Genomic DNA, 20874 nt, shown 5'->3' with positions numbered 1-20874 from the left:
AAAGTGTTTTTTTCTAGCTTGGCAATGCATATTTAACATTGGATTAGGCTGCAAAATTTAAAAGAATATGGTTATCTATCACTTTACAATAAAAAAGGTTAAAGTTTTGAGAAAAGATTTTACATACCTAGTTTTAAAAATTAAGGACCTCTTAGTTTCTAAAATCAAATGCGTATTAAATCAATCAAAGCTGAAAGTTCAGTAATTTAAGCTATATAGCTTATAAAGAGGTGCTGTTTGGATAAGTGAACCCCAATCTAACTTTTACCCATCCACCCACAGTACAATGTACTGTAATGTAATTATGTCAGTATTTACAGAAGTACAATTAAAAGTACTTTGACCTCATGTACTGTGCCTCATGTGTTGTCTGGCCACAGAATAAGATCCAGTATTGCTTCATTAAACACACTAAAAGATTACAGGTAAATACTTGTTCCTTATACAGCTTAGGCTATCTTAATTACTAATTAAACAACTTGAATAAAAATAATAAATGAATTACTATAGGACTGTAATGTAAAGGAAAAATGCCTACACCTCAGCAGGAGGTCCAGAAGGTTTAATGCTTATCAATAATTTCACATCCTTTCAGTTTGGAACTTGGCATTGGATTTTGTTATGAAGGATTACAGCCATAAAATCCAGTCAAATCCAATAATTCCAATTTTAACTCGCTGGCATGTCTTATATCATCATATATTGTGCAATACACCGGCAGGGTTGGAGAGAATGCAAAGTACTGCACAAAAAAAAAATCATAAAAATTCAATAATCCAGGTAATTTAGTGCCCAGAGAATGCCGGGGTAGCGCTGTAAATCATACCTGGAGTCGTGGTGACTCTACCAGATGGGGGTGAAGGGTTGAGTCCAGGAATAGCACACGGGCAAAGCAGAAAAATGAGCACATGCGAGGCCCTTAGGGGGGACAAATGGCCAGTTGTGGGTCGATCACAAACTAACTTCGACTGCACCTGTTTTACAAAGAGCTTGTCAACACAACAGAGATTATGCCCCACATGTCTTTACAAGATTTATTATTAAGATTTACTCAGTAGCATGCAATTGTTTACTATGCAAGCCCAGAGAATGCATGTCTTTTAATTAATAAGACATCTTGAGCCAGATTGAAAATAAGCTTGCACTTCAATTAAGACATGGACTTCATCAGTGCATAACTTGTCAGTATACACACAGACAGTGTTCCGTTCTACCATCTGTGGGCTTCATTGTCCAGCTTTTTTGTTGGTCAAAAAAAGCTGTTGGAACAGCTCTGCTGCCAGGCTTTATTAATTCATTAAGTTTTCAATTCAAAACAGCAAGAGAACAATGTGTTCCTGGTTTTCATACAATGCATGGCTTCTACAAAACAGCTTAGTGTGCCATATGTATGGGCCAACACACGGAGTTAGATTTATTGTCTGTGTTTAACACTAAATAGTCTACTGCTCAACAATGCCTGAGAACTAACATTTGTTCTTTATTTTTCCTATCCTGGCAGGTAAACTATGGTGGCACAGCAGTGTCTGAGGCAGGTTTTGCTTAACAAAAGGGGGGAATAGGTTACAGTTCACTACATCAAATCAATCACATGACATAATCTATCAGGTTGAGGCCACAAAATGTAGAGGCAAAAAAAAAAAAAAAAAAAACAGGTGAAAAGACAAAAAGGGCTAAAACATTTAAAGACTAGAGCATGAAGGATTTTGATGGCTGACACTGATATCAATAAACGGACCTTTAAAAAATAATATCTGATATATTGGCCGATATCCGATATATATTGGCCAGAACAGATATATATATATATATATATTAAAAATAAACTGAAAATGAAAATGCACAGGGTATGCACTATCCAGCTCATAATTCTCATAATTTTCAAAAAACGGTTCAGGACAAATAAACAGAAACAGAACTACAAAATTAAGATAAGAAACTGTAATTTGAGCAGTGTCACCATAAGACTATGAATACATCTTTGTGGTGCTCATTTAGATATTGCCTCAAATTTGTGGTGTTTTTTTGCCTTGCTGTTGCTGGAGCCATGACTAACTTTAACAGCTGTAACATCCTTCATTAAGGGGCTCCACAACTGATTGTTCCCCCCTGCCTGTTTAGTGTATTTTGGTAATTACATTTCACTTCTACAGATGAGCATTTAAAAATGAAAACAAGTTGCTGCATACAGCCTAAAGTGACACATAGGCTAGAGGGAGGCATTTTGTATCTGAGTTATTCACCAAAACTCCTTAAAAATATAATTTTTTCCTATTTAGAAGCAACTGAAAAGTACCTTTTTTTTTATAAAAAAAAAAAGCTTAAAACCCACTTTTTAAATGAGCTTTTAATTCTGACTAGGATAAGACTGTCTCTTGGATGTCCTCTTTCTGTGTGCTCCTTTCTATGCACCTCTGGAAGGCTTTTAATGTCCTGCAGCGCTGCACCACTACAGCACTTTTAATTGTATCTTGTATGTTTTATATGTGTTATGTATTATTTTATGGCTTTGTTGTAAAGCACTTTGGGTACCATTTGGCTATTGTAAAGGGCTATACAAATAAATTTTATTTGAATTTGATTATTTCATTCAACACAAGGGATTGAACTAGAGTTAAGTACAACCTGCATGTCAGTATGATGTGGGACACAGTATAGTAATCTGATATTCTTCTAAAATTATATTTATTTCACAAAGAGGCAACTTATAAAGAGCTAAAATACTAAAATGGTCGTTGAAACTAATGCATATAAACCTCATCTGCTCTTCTTAAGTGCCCTGAGAGTACGTTTCCATTAAAACATTTGTTGTCATGAGGCACTAAAGTTTAGATTTACATAATCACAGCTTACCAAGGAGTAAACTACTAAAGCTGGGCATATATGCTCTACGATATTTTCAATGTAACTCAGCGACGGCTAAAACTATGCAATGAAATTGTAGGATTTAAAAGTTCACCAAGAGATGGCGCTGGCTGTACTGGTCAATCTGGAAGGAAGAAGAGGAACTCCCTTGTTTGCACCATAGACATAATATAAGGCCGTTTCTCAATAGGTGTACTTGTGCATTCTTATGTGCTCGTTAATTGTGAAACGTCATCAGCCTCAGCCCTAGTACTGTTCCAATTCACAAGAACAGTTGTTCTTTTGTCTTGATTTAGTCCATAAATAGTTGTTGAAAAGACATTCCAAACCCGGTTTTTAACATCTTTTCAGCGATCCAAAAATTAAGGCTTTTCACCTTTTGCTTTTTAATCATATGTGGAAATCATTTGGACGTAAGCCATGTTGTTTTTTCGATGTCTTCAAACATTTTTTTGTTCTGTGGGGTTTGACTGACTTGAGTGGAAATACGTCATAACCAGAACCCGAACTAAACGGACAATTTTTCTTAAACAACTTTTACTGTAATTTGTGTACAGTTTATACAAAACAAAATTTTGTTTTGTATAGCTTTCAGACAGTGAATGAGCAGCAGCTTAGCAGTAAAATAAACATTTACATACTAAGTACACCAGGGATCAAATGTAAACAATGCAAAAACGCATTAATATGCAAGTTCAGAGCATTTCAAGACAAATATATATGGTGCAAATACTCAGTATTTTGTTTTGGTGTTATCAGTGTAATGCAGAGTCTGTGACTTGATTTATGCTACGTTCACACCTAAAGCAGCAGAGGCAGCAGAAGCAGCTAGTTTACATGCAAAGTCAATGGTTTACACGCATCTTGGCACACCAAAAGGTCCCGCAGTGCGTTTGGAGCAGCAGGAGCAGCGCGTCTGAGCAACTGAAGCAGTGCATCGTGAGCTTCTGAGCATCTGATTCGCGCAGTGTATTTCAGAGGCAGCAGCTGATAGAGATGGAAAAATTGAACTTTTGCAGCTCAACACACCACAGATACAGATCACTATTCTCACTCCTCTGAAACAGTTTATTTGCGCCTAGTGTTTAACATTTATTAAAGTACCTGCCGGGAAAATATGTTTGATTTTATTATCCCGAGGCCTGCAGTTTGGATTAGGTACGTGAAAAACACCTTTCACGTTGTGAACGTGTGGAAAACCACAAAGAGGCGACCGGACTTTAGGCTGCTCTTGAACTGGGTTCCTCGTGACAGAGCACTGCCGGTGTACAGGGGTCTGAGCTGCTCCGACAAAACAATATTTGAAACCATGATCGTAATCTGGATGAACTGACTGCACAGATGAAGTTTTCAGGTGGACTTTCTCACTAAAAAAAACATTAAAACTACTTTTTACCCACTGATCACAGCAAATATAGCTGCCATTGTTACAGACAAAGATAGAGTAGCTCTGCCCAATGCGCTTCAGACCCACTTTATAACCGTGCAGCTAGATCAGCAGAGATGCTTCAGCCGCGCATCAGAGCTAAACTTGTACAAGCAGCCTCTGCTGCTTTGGGTGTGAACGTACAGCAGAGTTTTTTCAAGAATGTTTTTTTTATTGTCGTTTTTTTATACACAGTGTATACGAAATGTAACTATATGAGCAGTCAAGTGTTTTCTGCTTTTCAATTTAGACATATGGAAGTATGACAAGGAAAAAACTAATTCTACTTGGGTGCTTTTAAGTATAACTGATCCCTGTCCGCTTTAAAATTAGTTTATAAAACCACATATGAAGAATAGAAAGAAAGTGATATGTGACAATGTATTCTAAAGTAACAACAGCGTGAACATTTATTCTCCAGGAGATCAAGATTCCGCTCATTTATTCATGCCCCTCGTGTAGCATGGAATCCAAATAGCAATCAAGACGAGCGCTTTGTAGAGATGTGGAGAGATGGATTTACATCCAAACAGCTTCAGGGCACTGGCTTTAACTCTACTTAGGATCGGATCAGAAACCAATTGGAGGAAGCCTCCTCTTTTTAGTTGTAAGCCAGAGTATCCAGTTGGATATTGCAAACTGTAGGCAAACACTCACTAGAGACTTTGTGCCTTACTTTAACACACTCCCTAAACCAGCTTTAATTAGTCTGTGGAATGAACATCTCTCTACCTTTGAGCTAACCCTGCACCCCAGCCTGTTCTCACACTGGACAACCCCCCCTCATACACATCCAACCTCCCACACAGAGAGAACCCATCGGACAAGGCGTATATTTTGTCACATGCAAATGAAGAGCAATGCAGCTATTAGTCTGTAATGAATGACAATGAAATACTGTCCAAACACACCCACACTCCACTAATAGTTGTTTACTTTGTCATTATTACTTGACAATGTAATATTGGATGGTCGTGCTAGGCAAACAGGTTTAGCTGCTTATTTACTGAGATGGTCATGACTCCCCAGAACAACTCTTTCTGCAGAGTTAGAGGAGATGCTGCGGAGCATACCTTAGAACAGGGTTTGCATCACAAACAGAAAGGACTTCTAAAGAAATAGTGAAAGGCAGGGCAGAAACCAATATATATATATATATGGCTTAATTATGGCTTAATTTTTCAAACCTTTTGATGAAGCATCACAATAAATGCTAACATCGGATTTAAATTGTATCCAAATAATTATTAAAAATGTATATACTTTTTTTTTTTTTTTACAAATTACTGTAAGCATGAAATAAGACTGGATGGTGTGAGCAGAATTAACAGCTGCAGGGTGCTTGAGGGAGGCAGAAGGCGTAAAAATGGCTGGCAAACTTTAAGGCAAATAGGGCTCAGTTTTACTCTGCAAGGCAAGTGAAACTGTGCCATGAAATAAAAAAAAGGTTTAAGTCTATCTGTGCAGAGTTAAACCCCTAACCTTAATTAAAAAAGGAAGGGAAGGGGTTGTGTTGACGCTTTTAATGTGGATGAAAACAGCATGGATAAAAGAACTTAAAACAAAGAGCGGCACTGTCTCAGAGGAACCCAATTAAAATTTCAGGGGGTGAATACATAAACAATGTCTATGCGCAAAATACATAGGCGGTCCTTTCTAACACTAACTTGTGTTAAAAAAAAGAGAGAACGCATGGAAGAAAACGGTGCACCTCTTCCATTCTACAGAGCAAACATCCTCTACATCTTAGGTATTTCAGACCGGTAAAGTGGATTATAACATAAAAAAAATGTATTTTAATTATATTAATATTATTAAAAATTGACTCAATAATTTTCAGTACCTACTATAAATCAGTAATTTTATTCAAGAAAAAGATTTGTAATATATTCAACAAAGTAAAATAGCTCAAATTCATTTTTTTCTCAACTGAAAAAAAATAATGCAACTGTTTTTGGCATTTACTTATTCATATTTAGTTACTTTAAAATAATTGGTTCATGTTAAGCCGGGCATATACTGTACGATTTTTTGCGCTTTTCGGGCCGATTCTCCAGTCGTGCCACAATTTTTTGATCAGGCCAAGTTTCAGCCTCATTGCGTTGAAACTCGACCTGATCGAAAATGTATTTAGCCTTACGACCATCTCCCGATCAGGATTCGTAAGGTTGGAAGAAAATCAAAGATGTCTGAAATTAAGTCGGCTGTCGTAAGGTGTCCACGGGCAAATCCTGCTGTTGAAACAGAGCTACAAGCGTCTACGAGCCGATTTACCAGAACCTAAAGCACAGGGCATGTGCAAACAAGGGAGTTCTTCTTATTCTAGATTGACAAGTCTGACCGGTGCCATCTCTCAATGCTGAGTCGGACGTGTGGTTTTTGGACGTGCAGTGTGAGCAGGTAGATCGCATCAGAGCGTCGGGCCGCACAGTGTGAGAACATACATCGTTAACTTTGAACTTGTAAACCCTGTGGTTTCGTCATACAGTTTGAGTTGTAGCTGCGTGCAACGATTGAAAACATCGCACAGTTTATTACCGGCTTTACCAGGGCAGGACATGAAACAATTATGATAAAGTAACTAAATAAAGTTAAGTAGATGCCAAAAACAGGTTGCATTATTTCTTCAGACCTCAGTGTGAACTGTTTGTGGTTTCAAACTGAGCACATATGAATGTAGCTTAAAAGGAAGATATGGGTCAGATCTGAGATCCACACTTGTATTGAACAGCCTGACCTGATCACTTGACCCCTTCAAAAAAAAAAAACTGATTTGAAACAATTTCTTGAAGACAGGACAATACATTAATGTTATTTCTATGAATAGTCTGAATTAGACTTATATGTTATTTACATATAATCAGTTAATATATTAATTATTAGTCAATTTAGGTTTTATTAGTTTTCCTAAACTAACAATTGTAAAAAATACAATAAGACAAAAACATATTCTGTAATCTTAAATTGTAGACTTTGTTTGACAAGGAAAAGACAAAACAGCTAGGATTTAACTAGAGCTCACAGTCTAATTCAGATAGATTTCTTCATAGGACAGGTTTAAATTCTACAAGACACCTGGATATGTCACATCATAGACCAGAACAAAGAATTCAGACTTCTTACTCCAGAAGTCCAGATCTTGTTTTGTCACTTCTCTGCAAGTCTTAGTAAAGCAGTCCTGGTAACCTGTGCTTCTCCCAAACAAATTTCAGTTTTTTAAAACTCAGCTGGAACTAAAAGTATATTAACACACCACGTACAGCAACAGAAATATCGAAACTTTAACTAAATAAATGCTTCGATTGTCAGTGTTTCCTTTAAACCATCTGTTTCTTACTTTTTTTCACTGAATCAGCACAGCAACTCTCAGCTGCTCTGCTGCTTTTAAAGAGGGATGCTTCAAAAGCCTCAAAACAAATCATATGTGGATTTTGGACAAGTGCAATACAGTGGTTTTCAAACTCTGCCCTACATGTTTTATGTATTTCCCTGCCTCTGCACACCAGACTTAAATAAATGGATGATTAACAGGCCTTAGCAGCCCAAGGAGGATTGATGGATGCCATTGTTTCATACAGGTGTGCTGGAGCAGTGACGCTTCTAAAATGTGCAGGAAATTAAGCCTTGAGGACCGAGTTTGAACTAAACTGCATTAGCCAATAAGAGCACATTTAATTATTTATTTTGTGATGAATTATATAAAGTTGAGGGAATGGAAAAGAAATACAAATGTGAATAAAACAGTCGAGCTGCTATAACTGTGAACCTCTTTAAGGTTTCCCACATGTAATTATTGAGAGAGAAAAAACAAAGAAAAACAAGAGTTTAACACAGCAACCACTCTTTAAAGTTAACCATTTTCTAAGACATCCTCCTACAGCTCAAACACATGACACAGGTTTGTGTATGCATGGCTGTGAGTCTCCTTGTTGCCCTGTGATAGGCTGGTGACTTGTCCAGGGTCTACCCCTCCCTTTGTCCATAGACCGGTGGAGATAGGCACAGGCCCACCATGACACTGACAAGATAAGCAGAAGAAGATGGATATTTTCACCCATATTTAGAGGGTTTTAAACAAGCTTCTGGAAAGGACTGGTAATTAATTCTTCTCTAAAGATTCAGATAACATCTAAAACATGTAAGACAGCAGCCCTTGAAAATAACATTGGACATCAGGGTTTTAAAGGCTCACTCAGGATGCTATCAGTGTGGGAGGAAGGGTTATTATCACTACCTGTAAAAGTCCAGGAAGGGCACTTTAACAGCATTTGAAAGATGGATCTAAATGTCTCTGAAAGGTCATATTTGAGGGGCTTATGGTCACTATGCTGTAAATTGCTTGGCCGCTTTACCATTAAGCGGCAGAGCAGCAAATTGCGACTGCACAGGACTTTTCTAGATATGAATTATTTAGTAGTTAAACAGCAAAAGAGATCAGAAAAATTAACTTGGTACGTAACAGTCAGAGGGCTGCTCAATAGGTTCTTAGTTTGATTCCCTGCCCGGTGTTTTTCTGTATAAAGCTTGCATGTTCTCCCTGAGCATGCGTGGGTTCTCTCCCGGTGCTCCCGGCGCTCCCGGCTTCCTCCCACAGTCCAAAAACTTGACTGTTAGGTTAATTGGCTGCTCTAAATTTTCCTTAAGCTTGAGCGTGACGGAAAATGGATGGATGGATGTAATAGTCGGGCTAATCACTGTCACCATTCAGCTTCAACTTTTAATTTTGTTGCATTCAGGGTGACGCGGATGTTGACATTTAAAACTAATGTCTTTAGGAGTCCCAGAGGAATCAGTGAGTAATTATTCAGCAGATTTTCCAGCATTGTGCAAAATATAATGTTTTTTTAAACGCCCTTCTACCAGGATTAGGCAATTAATCAATTTTTATAAAATAATTTCATTTTCTTTTTATAAAGATTTCATTTTAGTAAAGTTTTATGGGCTTTTTTGCTCAGAGCTTTTTTTTTTATATATATAACTTCAGATCCCTCCGTGACTTCGAAGTGTGAGAACTTGCAAAATTGATGTTCAAATACATATTTTCCTCACTGTACAACTGATAAAGTAGTTACCTGTGAGATGCAGCTAGCTGCAAAGCTTTAGTGTGTTATATAGTCATTATGAAACATTTATAAGCAGTTTTCACAGCTTGAATTTTTGTAGCCTCCTTGATGGATTCATTAAATAAAGGCTGTTTTTTGAAAGTCTTGAATTAAATTTGTCTTTTTTAACTATATAGCATGAGGGAGGGAAAAAAATGGTTAACCAGATTATGGAAGGAAAATATCTAAAATTAAATTTTTAAGCCATATTATCAAGCTGTAACTTTTCCAGATATGAATAACCATACTAAATATTTGTAAAGTAAAAACAGCATACCATTACATTAAACTAAGACAAAGAGAAAATCTAACTACAACTTTAAAAAAAACCCAAAAAAAAAAACTTTCAGATGCGTACAATAATATGGTGGGGAAAATAATTCTTATTAACAAAAAAACCTATTTGTTGGCACCACGATACATTCCTAAAATAAAAACAGAAACTGAAAGAATCCTTAAAATGTATTCTTTGCTTTTTTGAAGCTGATTAGAAATTCTGTGAATATTTATTCCAGTTTCACTGACTTACTTTTATAATAAGATATTAATATGAGTTAGCACAGAGGCCACTTTTCTTAGCCATGCTTCAAAACGGGAAAGACAAGAGAAACTTTAATTCAAGTAAACAGATATGTTATGCATAAGGATAATAGTCTATTAGATTGTCCCTTTGTAAACAATGATAGAAACAAACTAGTGACATACTAAGAGAAATGTTAGTCTACACTTGTTGGAGACTCTGATTGCACTTGGACTCCCACAAACAGTGTTTTCTTGAGGTCGGTATATCCACAGAACAGTAATTCATTTTAATTTGCCTACTAATTCTGGTAAGCCTACAAGATAATTTTTTTAAAAATATTTAATCTTGTTTCAGGATGATGATTGGCTATCTGTTAAGCTGGTGCAGGCTGTTTTTCAGAGCTTTGTGAGAAAATGTTGTGTTGAAAAAATGTTAAAAATAGCTTTGTTCGTAAGTTAGGGTCTCGCTTTTCATATCTTTAAAAGTCTTAATGTAAATTGATTGTTCTTTTTTTGTTTGTTTTGTTTTCCTTTTCCTTTCTATTTAAATTTTAGAAAACTGGAACTAAATTATGAGGACTGGCATGTACAGCCATGAAGTTTTTTTGAGTTTTAAACATCAAATTATGCATAAAAGTTATGCTTCCCTTTTATTGTTGCTTCATTGGGTCTCTTAATTTGTGGTTCAAATATTTAAAAACATAAGTAATAATTAAGGGAGTACAAAAATCATGTATAAAAATCTATCCTCATGTTCTTATATGATTTCATCAGAATAATAAATGAAAAACATCAGCTTTAAAAACAAAACTGATACACAGAGAATAATTCATGTGTGCTACTTGTATGCAAATTTATGTCTTCATACATTATTAGTCATAAAACTATGTCGCGTTGCATGAATCTGGACACAGTTGTGAGAATCGGCCATTCGGTTTTGTCACTTTTCTGCCCTGTCAACAGATCTGTAGTTGCTTTGTGAATATTACATGAATGCACCAACAGCAGGTGTGCTTTAAAAAACAATCCAAATCATCAAATAGTCATAAAAGCAGCAAAAGTTAGACAAAATTTGCTTTATGTGCAGGAGGAAAGAGACTTTGCAGACTGTCAAGTTCCATCTTGTAAAATGGCTTTGCAGAATAGCTTACAAATGCGTGTGTGAAGAAAAAGCCTTGTAAACTGCTTAGCAAGGTCAGACACCTTTGATTTTTCATCTTCAATTGGAGACAGATTGCTGTAAATGTTTTATCCGCTCAGTTAGTGATGAACGCCTTGATTCTATAAGGAGGTGGCTTCATTAATTAATGAAACTGGCTTTTGATCGCAGGCGGAGGTGTTCCACCGTGGTTTCCTTCTCACTCATCCCAGCAACTTAGCTGCTGAGATGTGATATTTATGCTTTTGAATCTCACCGTGTAGGGAGAATTTCAGCCAATAACGGTAGCCACCTGCAGGGAAGATGAATATGTAAATTTGAAAAGTAGGTCGGAGATCGAATTTCATCGGGTAAAATCACAGCAGAAATATCCTTTTACCAAGCAGGTTCCCTCAGCCAATCTGATTCCAGGGCGACCTTCGGGAGGACTGCCATCTTTCAGCTTTAGCTGATAAAAGTATTTGTTCGCCATTCATTTATCACTGTAAAAATAAAGGCAAGAAGCACACTCAGGCAAGTAATTTAATCAAAGCGGTCTTTTTAGCTTTAGAGGAATTCAAGCTGAGGTTACAAGTGCTGCAACACATCCACAGTGAACCTGCTGTCTCTAAACCACCATATCATAGGAAGGCACACTGCAGGCTTAGTAGCCTGCTCTTATTAAAACGGCAAATATGCTTCAGCTCTGTTTTATTTTCATTACTCAGGTTTACTCTATTTAATTAGTGGCCTTAATCTGCAATTAGCTCTGAGGTCAACTGTACTCTTAACTTAAAAAAAAAGCCAAAATTACTTTTAAAGGAACATGTACATATTTAATTAAACTGTTAACCCCTTAAATGTCACTGACACTGAATCCCTCACTGTTTAAACAGAGAGACTAAAAATAACTGGCGCAGGTCTGGCAAATTGATCTTTATAAGTCAATTTCATTAAGATGCTATCAAGAAAAAAAGAAAAACAGATCAATGCTAACTTAGTAAAGGAGTGTGGGCCGGGGGGTCACTGCTCACCATAAAGGTTACTTAGATTATGCAAAAGATGGTTCACACTCAGTTGTATCTAGAAGAGGTTATATACCTTGAAATCATTTAAATGAAATAATTTACACTCTTGACTGACTAAACAAAAATGACACCTGGAAAATCCCCTAGAGAGCCTCTAACAAAATCAAGGGCATAATTTAATGAGCTCCGCTGAGCAATGCTACCGTTTTAGTTATTTTTAGAACAGAAATATCTTTTCTTTGCCTTATAGGATTTATTTGTAGACTGAAGTCAAATAAAAGCTAGCATCCAGAAATCAGGTAAACTTAGCTCTAATCAAAGACTATGCCTGTTTGCCTTATAAATACCCAATGTGCAACAGCTGAATATGAGTGGTGTAAAATAAATTAGGGATATAAAAGCTTCCCTTTTAACTTTGAAGAGTGATAACAGCTCTACCATGGAGAGATACCTCCAGCAACTTTTGAGCATGCTGTCAATACTGCAAAATTATGTAATTAATAGATTGTCTTTATATATTATGATATAATAATATAGCAATTTAAAAAGAAAGGAAAGACACCCAATCACATAGCTGAAATCTCTGTTGAGAATGTATATATTTCTTAAACTGAGACATTGAAAGCTGGGGCTTTCTAACTTTCCCAGTTACTAAAGTACTTCTTCAATATCAGCTAAATGTTCTGTTTATTAGAATGCTAAACAGCTGCAATAAAACTTAGCACCTTTCTGGTCTTCTGGCTCCAGCCTGCTCTGCATACCTAGAACCAGAACTAAACATGGAGAAGCAGCATTTAGTTCCTATGCTCCACTTATCTGGAACAAACTTCCAGAAAACTGTAAAAGTGCGGAAAGCCTGAGTTCCTTTAAATTAAGACTAAAAACACATTTGTTTAGGATTGCCTTCGACTGTTCTAGTTAAACAGTTCAACTAGAACATATTTTATTTAGTACAACCGTTTTTAATATTCTTTTTTGTTTCTGCATTTTTTATTTTATTTTTTTTCCCTACTTGCTTTGATTCTGTTTTATTTTCCTGTATTTTAATCATGTACAGCACTTTGCATTGTCTTTGTACTGAATTGTGCTATACAAATAAATTTGCCTTGCCTTGCCTTGCCTTTCATGTTCAAGGTGCATGTGTAACTAGAAAAAACCTGACTATGTATGAATCAGTAGTAGCCATAACTCCAACAACAATCTAGGAGATACCAACAAATACAGACGTTTACGTGTAGAGTAGTAATACCTTGGTGAATAATATCTGAAGGGGTTTAAGTCTAAATGATTACATATCAATAATGAATGTGCTGCAAGACTTTTTTTTTAAATCCCTTTTTTCACTTATCTATTTCTTTTTTTTTTTGCCCCTTTTTAGGTTCTTGAATTCCATGCTTTAGGAATTCAGTGCACAAGTGGACACATTTTTGTTTTTAAACCATTTTGTTGAAGCATATTTAAAAAGAAATTCAATTCAGTTTATTTATATACGGCCGATTCACAACACATCTCACCTCCAGGCACTTTACGGGGAAAAAAATAACCAGATTATAAAGTCAGATTTCCATTTGCTTATTTTCAAATAATTTTTACATATTATTATTTTGTCACATTCAAGTATATTCTTTGTGTAAAAGACATTCAATCATGTAAAAGGCTTATTCCAACATAAAATTCTACATATTTTTTTTTTATTAAAATGGACACTCAATAAACATTTTGTAAAACTTCTTAAAATCTACCAATTATTAATTCCATCAAGAATAATCACAGTTTTCATGAAGAGTAAAAGAAACAGTCCTTCTAAAGCTGTAATTCACAGTTCATCAGTATAACATGACATGACATGCAGTAGTATTGTGATTGTTTCCCTCTGTAATCGACTGGCCAACAGTGATTTTGAGGAAGGCTAAATCTTTTCTGTCTGATCTTGACAGCAGCAGTAATTTCCTTCCGACATTTTCTTCCAGGTTAGCCTTCATTAGCTGCTCAAACAGCACGTTAACCAGGATTGATAAAGGTACTGTAATGTTTGGACAGCATGTCACCTCAACTTGGATCAACTATAAGGGCAGGGGAAAAGGGTAATCTTAGAAACTGGAATCAGCTGTTAAATAAAAGTAGCCTAAAGTAAGATTAAAGATAAAGCATTTAAGAGAAATAAATCAAAAATACGCAATTTTAATTGGTTGTCAAGCAGGGGTGAGCACAATGAAAAGATGCCTAAATGGATTTGACAGTACAAAAATAAAATGATTTTCAACCAAAATCCCTCTCTGATTTAGTTTCTCCAGACCAGAAAAACTGTAAAAGTTAAATGATGATACAGCAAAATCACAAAGGAATGAAAAACGATGTCTTTAGCAGTAGAGCAGCTTCTTTAGAATAAAACTGATGAATAAAATTTGAATCTGTAAAACTGGTGACTTTTTGGGGACTTGAACTTAAGCGAAATAGCATCAGTTAAACCAAAGGCAACTTTGAAGATAACGTATGAAATAACTTGACAGTATTAGCGAATTTCACAAAGAAAAGCATTTTATATATATATGTATAAAATCAATCTTTTCGTTCCTCGCTTCATGGGTGCAGATTCATAACAGGAGAAATTAGGAGTACGAAGCTCAGCTCTACAGTGTTTTAATGTTCAATCAACTGGGGCCAGAAGGCAAACACTGCCTCAACAGTTGACCAGCTGCAACAAACTTCAGTTTCAAGGGGCTTTACAAGGCTTTTACTGAGCATACTTTGTCTCACAACCAAAAAAATTATACCTAATCTCTTGACTTATATTTGAGACTAAAGCATCAAACCCCTGCAGTCTTAAAATGCAGCGTCTGTGTGTGCAATGCCCTATCTACCACTGAGAATGTCTCCTTTCTTCTGTAATACAAAGACATTACCGGTTGTCAAAGCACTTTTCATCCTTGAACCCATGTCTCAATAGAGCTATAAATAGCTGCTCTCTGAAAACTGCTCTCATGTCCAGCTCATTAGAGCCAAACATTAGACTGAAATAATGTTGCTAAGGCTTGGTTTTAAATGGAGGTTAAATAAGCACTGTCTCAACACAGTGATATGCAGTACAGGGGCTGATAGGCACACAGATGTAAAAAAAAATAACTAAATAAAAAATAAGAAATAGGTAATCAAAATTGTATGAAATAAAATAACCTAATTTCCTGAAAGTTATATGAGAAAATTTGCATGAATAGTTTTTCAGAAAACAAATCAGTAATGGTGCCTATTTTCTTTAACTCCTACCCCTCCCTTAACATCTCTGTACCAGACTGGGCATGCCAAAAAAGAGAGATCTTTCTTTTTATGCAGAAAACTCCCTGCACAACAGTGCAGATCAACCATAATTGTCAAGCCCCCATTTCTGCTCATTCCTAGTGGTGCTGAATTCCATGTGACCAAGACAGCTAAGGCCCGGTATCATTCATTAATGCCCGGGCTCCTCATTACTGTCTCCTTACACTTTTGAAAGACTCATTACCTGCATAATGGAATAGCGCTTAGAACAGTCAGACCTTTCTTTTCCGCAAATTAATCACCTTCCCGCACAGACTAAAAGGAAATTCTCACATTAAATATTTAGAAACTTCAACCTCTGGCTTTCTACTTTTTCAAACTTCCACCAGATGTACTTTTTTTTTAAAAGAGAAGTGGCAGGGATACAATACCAGTGCCATGTTCGGCTACCTCTGTCTTTTTCCTGATGTGTGTGAAAAGAAGCGTACTAGAAAATGAAGAAGAAGAAAGAGATACACTTACAGTTGACTGTGACTTTTACTGTTTTGGTGTCAGGAGAGGCAATGTCATTTAGAGCGCTGCATTCGTAATCTCCAGCCTGGTCCCTTGTGATGCCGGTGATGTTAAGATATTCGCCGCTGTCATACTTCCTGGCTGAAAGGAGAAAAATGGAAGCAAAGTACTTACAAAATGTCCACGCAGAATACAAACACATCACCCAGACCAAAATGTTGTACAGATGAAGGCTCTGTTCCATGAAAGGTGTGTAGAAAGCTCACATTTGTGGTAAACAGCTTTCAAACCTGAGCCCAAACAGAACATGCATAACAATTAGACATCGTATTGAGCTCCTGACGACCCGACTTGCATGCTTGAATAGAAACACATCAGCAGTGAATTGATTCAGTTTTATTGATATGGTGGAAGAAAATATTGTTGTGTTCGCCAGCCATCCACTTATGATTTGTTCTTATCAGAGCTTGCAACTACTTCCTGAAACACAGAGGGATTTGATGACTTAATGCAAATGTCAGGGCTTTATAGCTGAATGAGCAAAATGTTGTAGTCAAGAAGCAGCAGAACCGGCATGTAGACCGCACGCTGCATTTAATAAGGGAAAATCCCCACAAATGTGCACCTTCAAAGCTCTAATTAACAGAAAATTAAAACATGCCAACCCTGTTACAGCTGATAGACTTAAGCTCCCACTGCACATCAAAAAATGTAATGAGAAAGCGAGGAGATACATAACAGTGTGCACAATAACTTGGTTAGAATGAGAAGACATGTAAACTCAGAGGGAGATCATTTAAATAGTATACACTTGTATAGCTTCTTTTTAACCTTGGCTCCTACCAGTGTGATACAACTGTTTCCCCACACACACAAATGGGTGACAGCAAATTTAATTCTTCAAAGAGAGACAACAAAAGCTGGAAGCAACAATGGCTTTGACACAGGTTTATCCAGAACAAACGTATGTAAATGAAGTTTACTCCTAGCACTGAGAATTTGCCACTTATTGTATTATTTAACATTTAATTAATACTGATGGATAGAAAGTTAATTGGCTGCCATTTCTAAGGTCAATCAATGAAATTGGTCATTCTTTAGCTCCAGCTTCTTCCTGAGATATTCTGCTAGATGTGATAGCAAACTGAGCATCTTCGAAGCATCATACTGATTATATCAATTATTTTAGGAATTACTGTTTTCTAACATTTTTAAGTGAGTGACCTCTTAACTGAGGATATAATTATTAGCTGAAGCTCCACTGAGTCTAAGAAAGCCTACAGGATATAATGCACTCATTACAGCTCAAGAAAATTTTCTTTCCAAATGGACGTCACAAACCAATGCAATGACTTGGTAACTGAGAAACATAGATGCCATTACATGAAAAAAAAAAAAATTCTACCTAATAATGTAAAAAGAAAGACTTGTGTGTAGTATTCAAAGGCTGGCTTTCAAATGTAACTATCAACATGGTTTCTCAACACAAGAATTGTTACAATCTCAGATTTCCCTTTAAAATTTACTTAAATATATGCACAATACTATACAGAGATTCTGTTCTAATAGTAGGGTTTAAATTTAAATATATAGTCACATGTTGTTCTCTATGTTTATGCAATTTTGCAAAAGTTTTCAAACTAACTAGCAACTGTGAGTGTTAGTTAAAGGGATTTTACAAAAATGGGGCATGATGCGAAAACAATATGGGGTACTCTCCTGTACAGGAGAGAGGAGGACCTCGTCTATTCAGCCAGGCCAGCAATCCCCTTTAAAGACCGACCTTTCAGACACTTAGGTAGGTATGGGGTATTGCAGTTTAACAAAATAAGTCAAACAACGCCCATTCCAAATGGGTGGACCCCTTTGTCTGTTCTAATTTGCATGTTTTCAAAACAAAAACAAGGCTTTGTTGGGCTACTGTATGAAACCTCAAACTCAACGCTATTCCTGACATTTTGAATTGAAAAATCTTCCTGGATGGGAAGCAAAACATCTTCAAACTTGGAAACCAAGTCCAGTGGATTGTTTTAAATTTCTTTGGAATGACTATGACCTTAATGACTGAGAACTTTCCACCCATTTGGGTTTGGCCCGTCTGGGGCTGGGCTCCGGGTGCTCTCATCAGTCTGGGAAAAACCTCACCACGCCTTCAGTCCAGCGGTTATTGGTAATGAGAGTACAAGTCTGGTTTTCATTTTCTTAATGTACCAATCAAACTATAAGTAAATCCCTGAGCATAAAAAGTTCAGTTATTTGACTTTTTTTTTTAATCAACCTGCATAAGACCAGGGGTGCTCTGTAACTTTATTACTCATTTGAAATAACTACCAAAAACTGATCAACAGAGTTATTTTATTCTATCATAATAATAAACAGGTAGAACTCATATATAATGGACAAACAGCAAAAAGTTTTAGTCAACATGTCATTTATAAAAGTTAATCCAAATATACAGGAAATTAATATTTTGACTTTATAATCATATATAGGTAAAAGCTGCAGGCAGTGGAAACAAAACTATCCTCCTCTTCCTGTTTCTGCTGTCCATAGCGTTCCTTGACCGTGTCGTTTTTAAATCACCAATTTATTGCTACTTGGTCACAATGTAATTTCCCATTGGGAACCTACTAGCACTAAGTTGCTAACTGGTTAGCAAGATGCTTCCCAGACACCAGCCACAATCAAACGTGGCTGGTGTCCCCCACCCCTTGATAAACTACCTATCACATTCACTTTATTCACTCGTGTAAAGTGGTGGGAGAATTCGGAAATGCAAAGGTTGGAACAGCCGCTTCCCTACGACTTTAACAACTTCAAAATGGATCTCTAGAAGTACCAACAGCATCTAATTTGTGACCTCCCGTCTTGCAGCTCTTTGAAAATAGAACCATTAAAAATAAAAAGAAATAAAACACAAACAAACTGAATATTAATACATGTAAATAAAAGGGTTAACCTCGTCTGAATTAGGTCTACATGAACACCCCATCTAAGGTGAATGTATATTTTGTATTCCTTCAAGGAAAAGTGCAAATGCTCAATCAGATAAGTGCCCCATTAACATAAATTTGTTAAACTGTGGAGAAACAATTTATATTCAATACCAAAATTAACCTTAAATGTCTAGATTTTCTCATGAAACATAATACAATTTATCATCTTGCTCATGCAGTTCTTAGGACAAACCTCACAAATGCTTTATATTCACTTTCAGTTTCTACAAATGGATATCAGGCACCGAGAAATCCCTGAGCCCCCGTCCGGGTTCAAGGCCTCTTTCTTGGGATTCTCCACATCCTGAGTAGCAAGGTCTTAACTGAGTAGGTAAGACCTGGGTCTCTGCAGCTTTGACACAGATTTAAAAGTAGGCTATTTCTTGATAAACTGATGACATTAATGAAGTTTGAGGGTTACTGTATCGCTTAAAAAAATTTTAGAACAGCTTTTGGTGTTAAGCTATTTAACGGGTAATGATCTGAATGACTTGCCAATGTTACGGCTGTGGTTAGCCAGCGCTCCCTCTACACATCACAGCTGAGAAGGCAGCAGACACTGACCTGCCCTGATTGCAGGTTTCTCTTTATTATGAAAAGCAAAGAGACCCTAATAAACTATCTGACAAAAGAAGATTAACCAAAATCAAGACTATTTAAGAATTTTTGGACCTGGACCTTTTGATTGTTTCGTTAAAATAACAAGAAATTACAGAGCCTAATTGTCCATATAATTTTCTGTTAACAAGCTTGTTTTATCTTAAAAAAAAAAAAAAAAAAAACAAAGGAATGGAGAAAAAAAACCACAGATCTCATATTTCATAATGCCCAAGCTTTGGCACTCTTAAGGAAACATTTTCAGTGGGTGTAGACGATCTGTACCTAATTCCACTGATGTGGGAGGAAAAGTGCATCCCAGTGAGTCAATAGAGTAACCAAATGGTGCAGAGCAAATGTGATCTCTGATGAAACGGGAATAGATGATTTAAGGGCCTTCCATGGAGGCTGTGAAGGTTATGTTTTATGTCATAAAAAAATCTTCTTTTTTAAAGAATGTACAGCAGATTCTGACACAGGCAGGCTTTTAATCAGATATAGTTGGTATAAATAGAACTCCACATTTAAGAGACACAGAATTTAAACTAAATTAGTTACAGCTTTTAGAATGAACCACACACCAGGGACAGCGCCAGTAACCCAGACTTTAAATCAAAGTATGACAGCAGGAGGTAGATTGGATTTCACCTGTTTCACTAACTAAATTGGTCTGTTTAAACTTTATATGAAGTACAAGAAACTCCTCAACCTTCAAGTATATGTCTAACTTGCTTCAAAGACTAGAAAAAAGGTAACTAAAATATATCAGAAAAAAAGATTTTCAGCTATACTTATGTAGTATAGAACAATGATGTAGATCTCTAAATCATTGTACCATCTATGATTGGGAATTTCTCCCAATATACATATTTTTAAATCATCATACAGAAATATGGTTCTTCACCTGTAATGAAATGGAGGAGGAGGACTATTTCTTATCAATTATGGTGATTAAGGGTTGCATAAGAATAGGATTGTTAGTAGTATTGTATTGATAATGAATGTTAATCTAAACTGATGAATGGTGTTACTATTGTTATTATTAATAATACTGCAATTAATACCAGTTCTAACTAATGAAATTTATTGTTATGGATATTGTTGATACAGCAGCATTATAATAAAATTATTATATATCGAGTAATTCTTTAGTTTTGTGCAGCAAAGGGCTGGGTTTAAATAAGCATTGTCTTCTTCCCACTCATTATGCAAAAAGTATTTTTTTTTGTTTCTAATTATAGTCTTATGTTCAAAATTGACAAAAAAAAAAGTTAGGCAAGTTACTTAAAAAGGTCACTTGTTACTGAGCAAAGAAACGGTGCAGTTTTTTTTGTTTTTAAAATCACAATAACTTTAGATAACTTTGCTGTTATCAGAAATTTAAAAACATGCAGAAGTTCAATCAACATTTGTAAAATTTTCAATATGAACA

General features: G+C 36.0%; 1 protein-coding gene across 2 annotated transcripts in view; it reads right to left on the bottom strand.

The window, feature by feature from the left end:
• negr1 (neuronal growth regulator 1) overlaps nt 1-20874 on the bottom strand; it is a 221910-nt gene that overhangs the window by 71445 nt on the left and 129591 nt on the right. For both annotated transcript variants that reach the window (XM_015389834.1, XM_015389835.1), the window contains exon 4: nt 15859-15990. In XM_015389834.1, coding sequence (XP_015245320.1) covers nt 15859-15990 — 132 coding nt within the window. The remainder of the gene's footprint in view (nt 1-15858; nt 15991-20874) is intronic.

This window comes from Cyprinodon variegatus, unplaced genomic scaffold, assembly GCF_000732505.1.
Source record: "Cyprinodon variegatus isolate N-32 unplaced genomic scaffold, C_variegatus-1.0 Scaffold475, whole genome shotgun sequence".
Classification (NCBI taxonomy): Eukaryota; Metazoa; Chordata; class Actinopteri; order Cyprinodontiformes; family Cyprinodontidae; genus Cyprinodon; species Cyprinodon variegatus.
The sequence above is the reverse complement of the archived record's forward strand: the minus strand, read 5'-3'. Positions and strand labels throughout refer to the sequence as shown.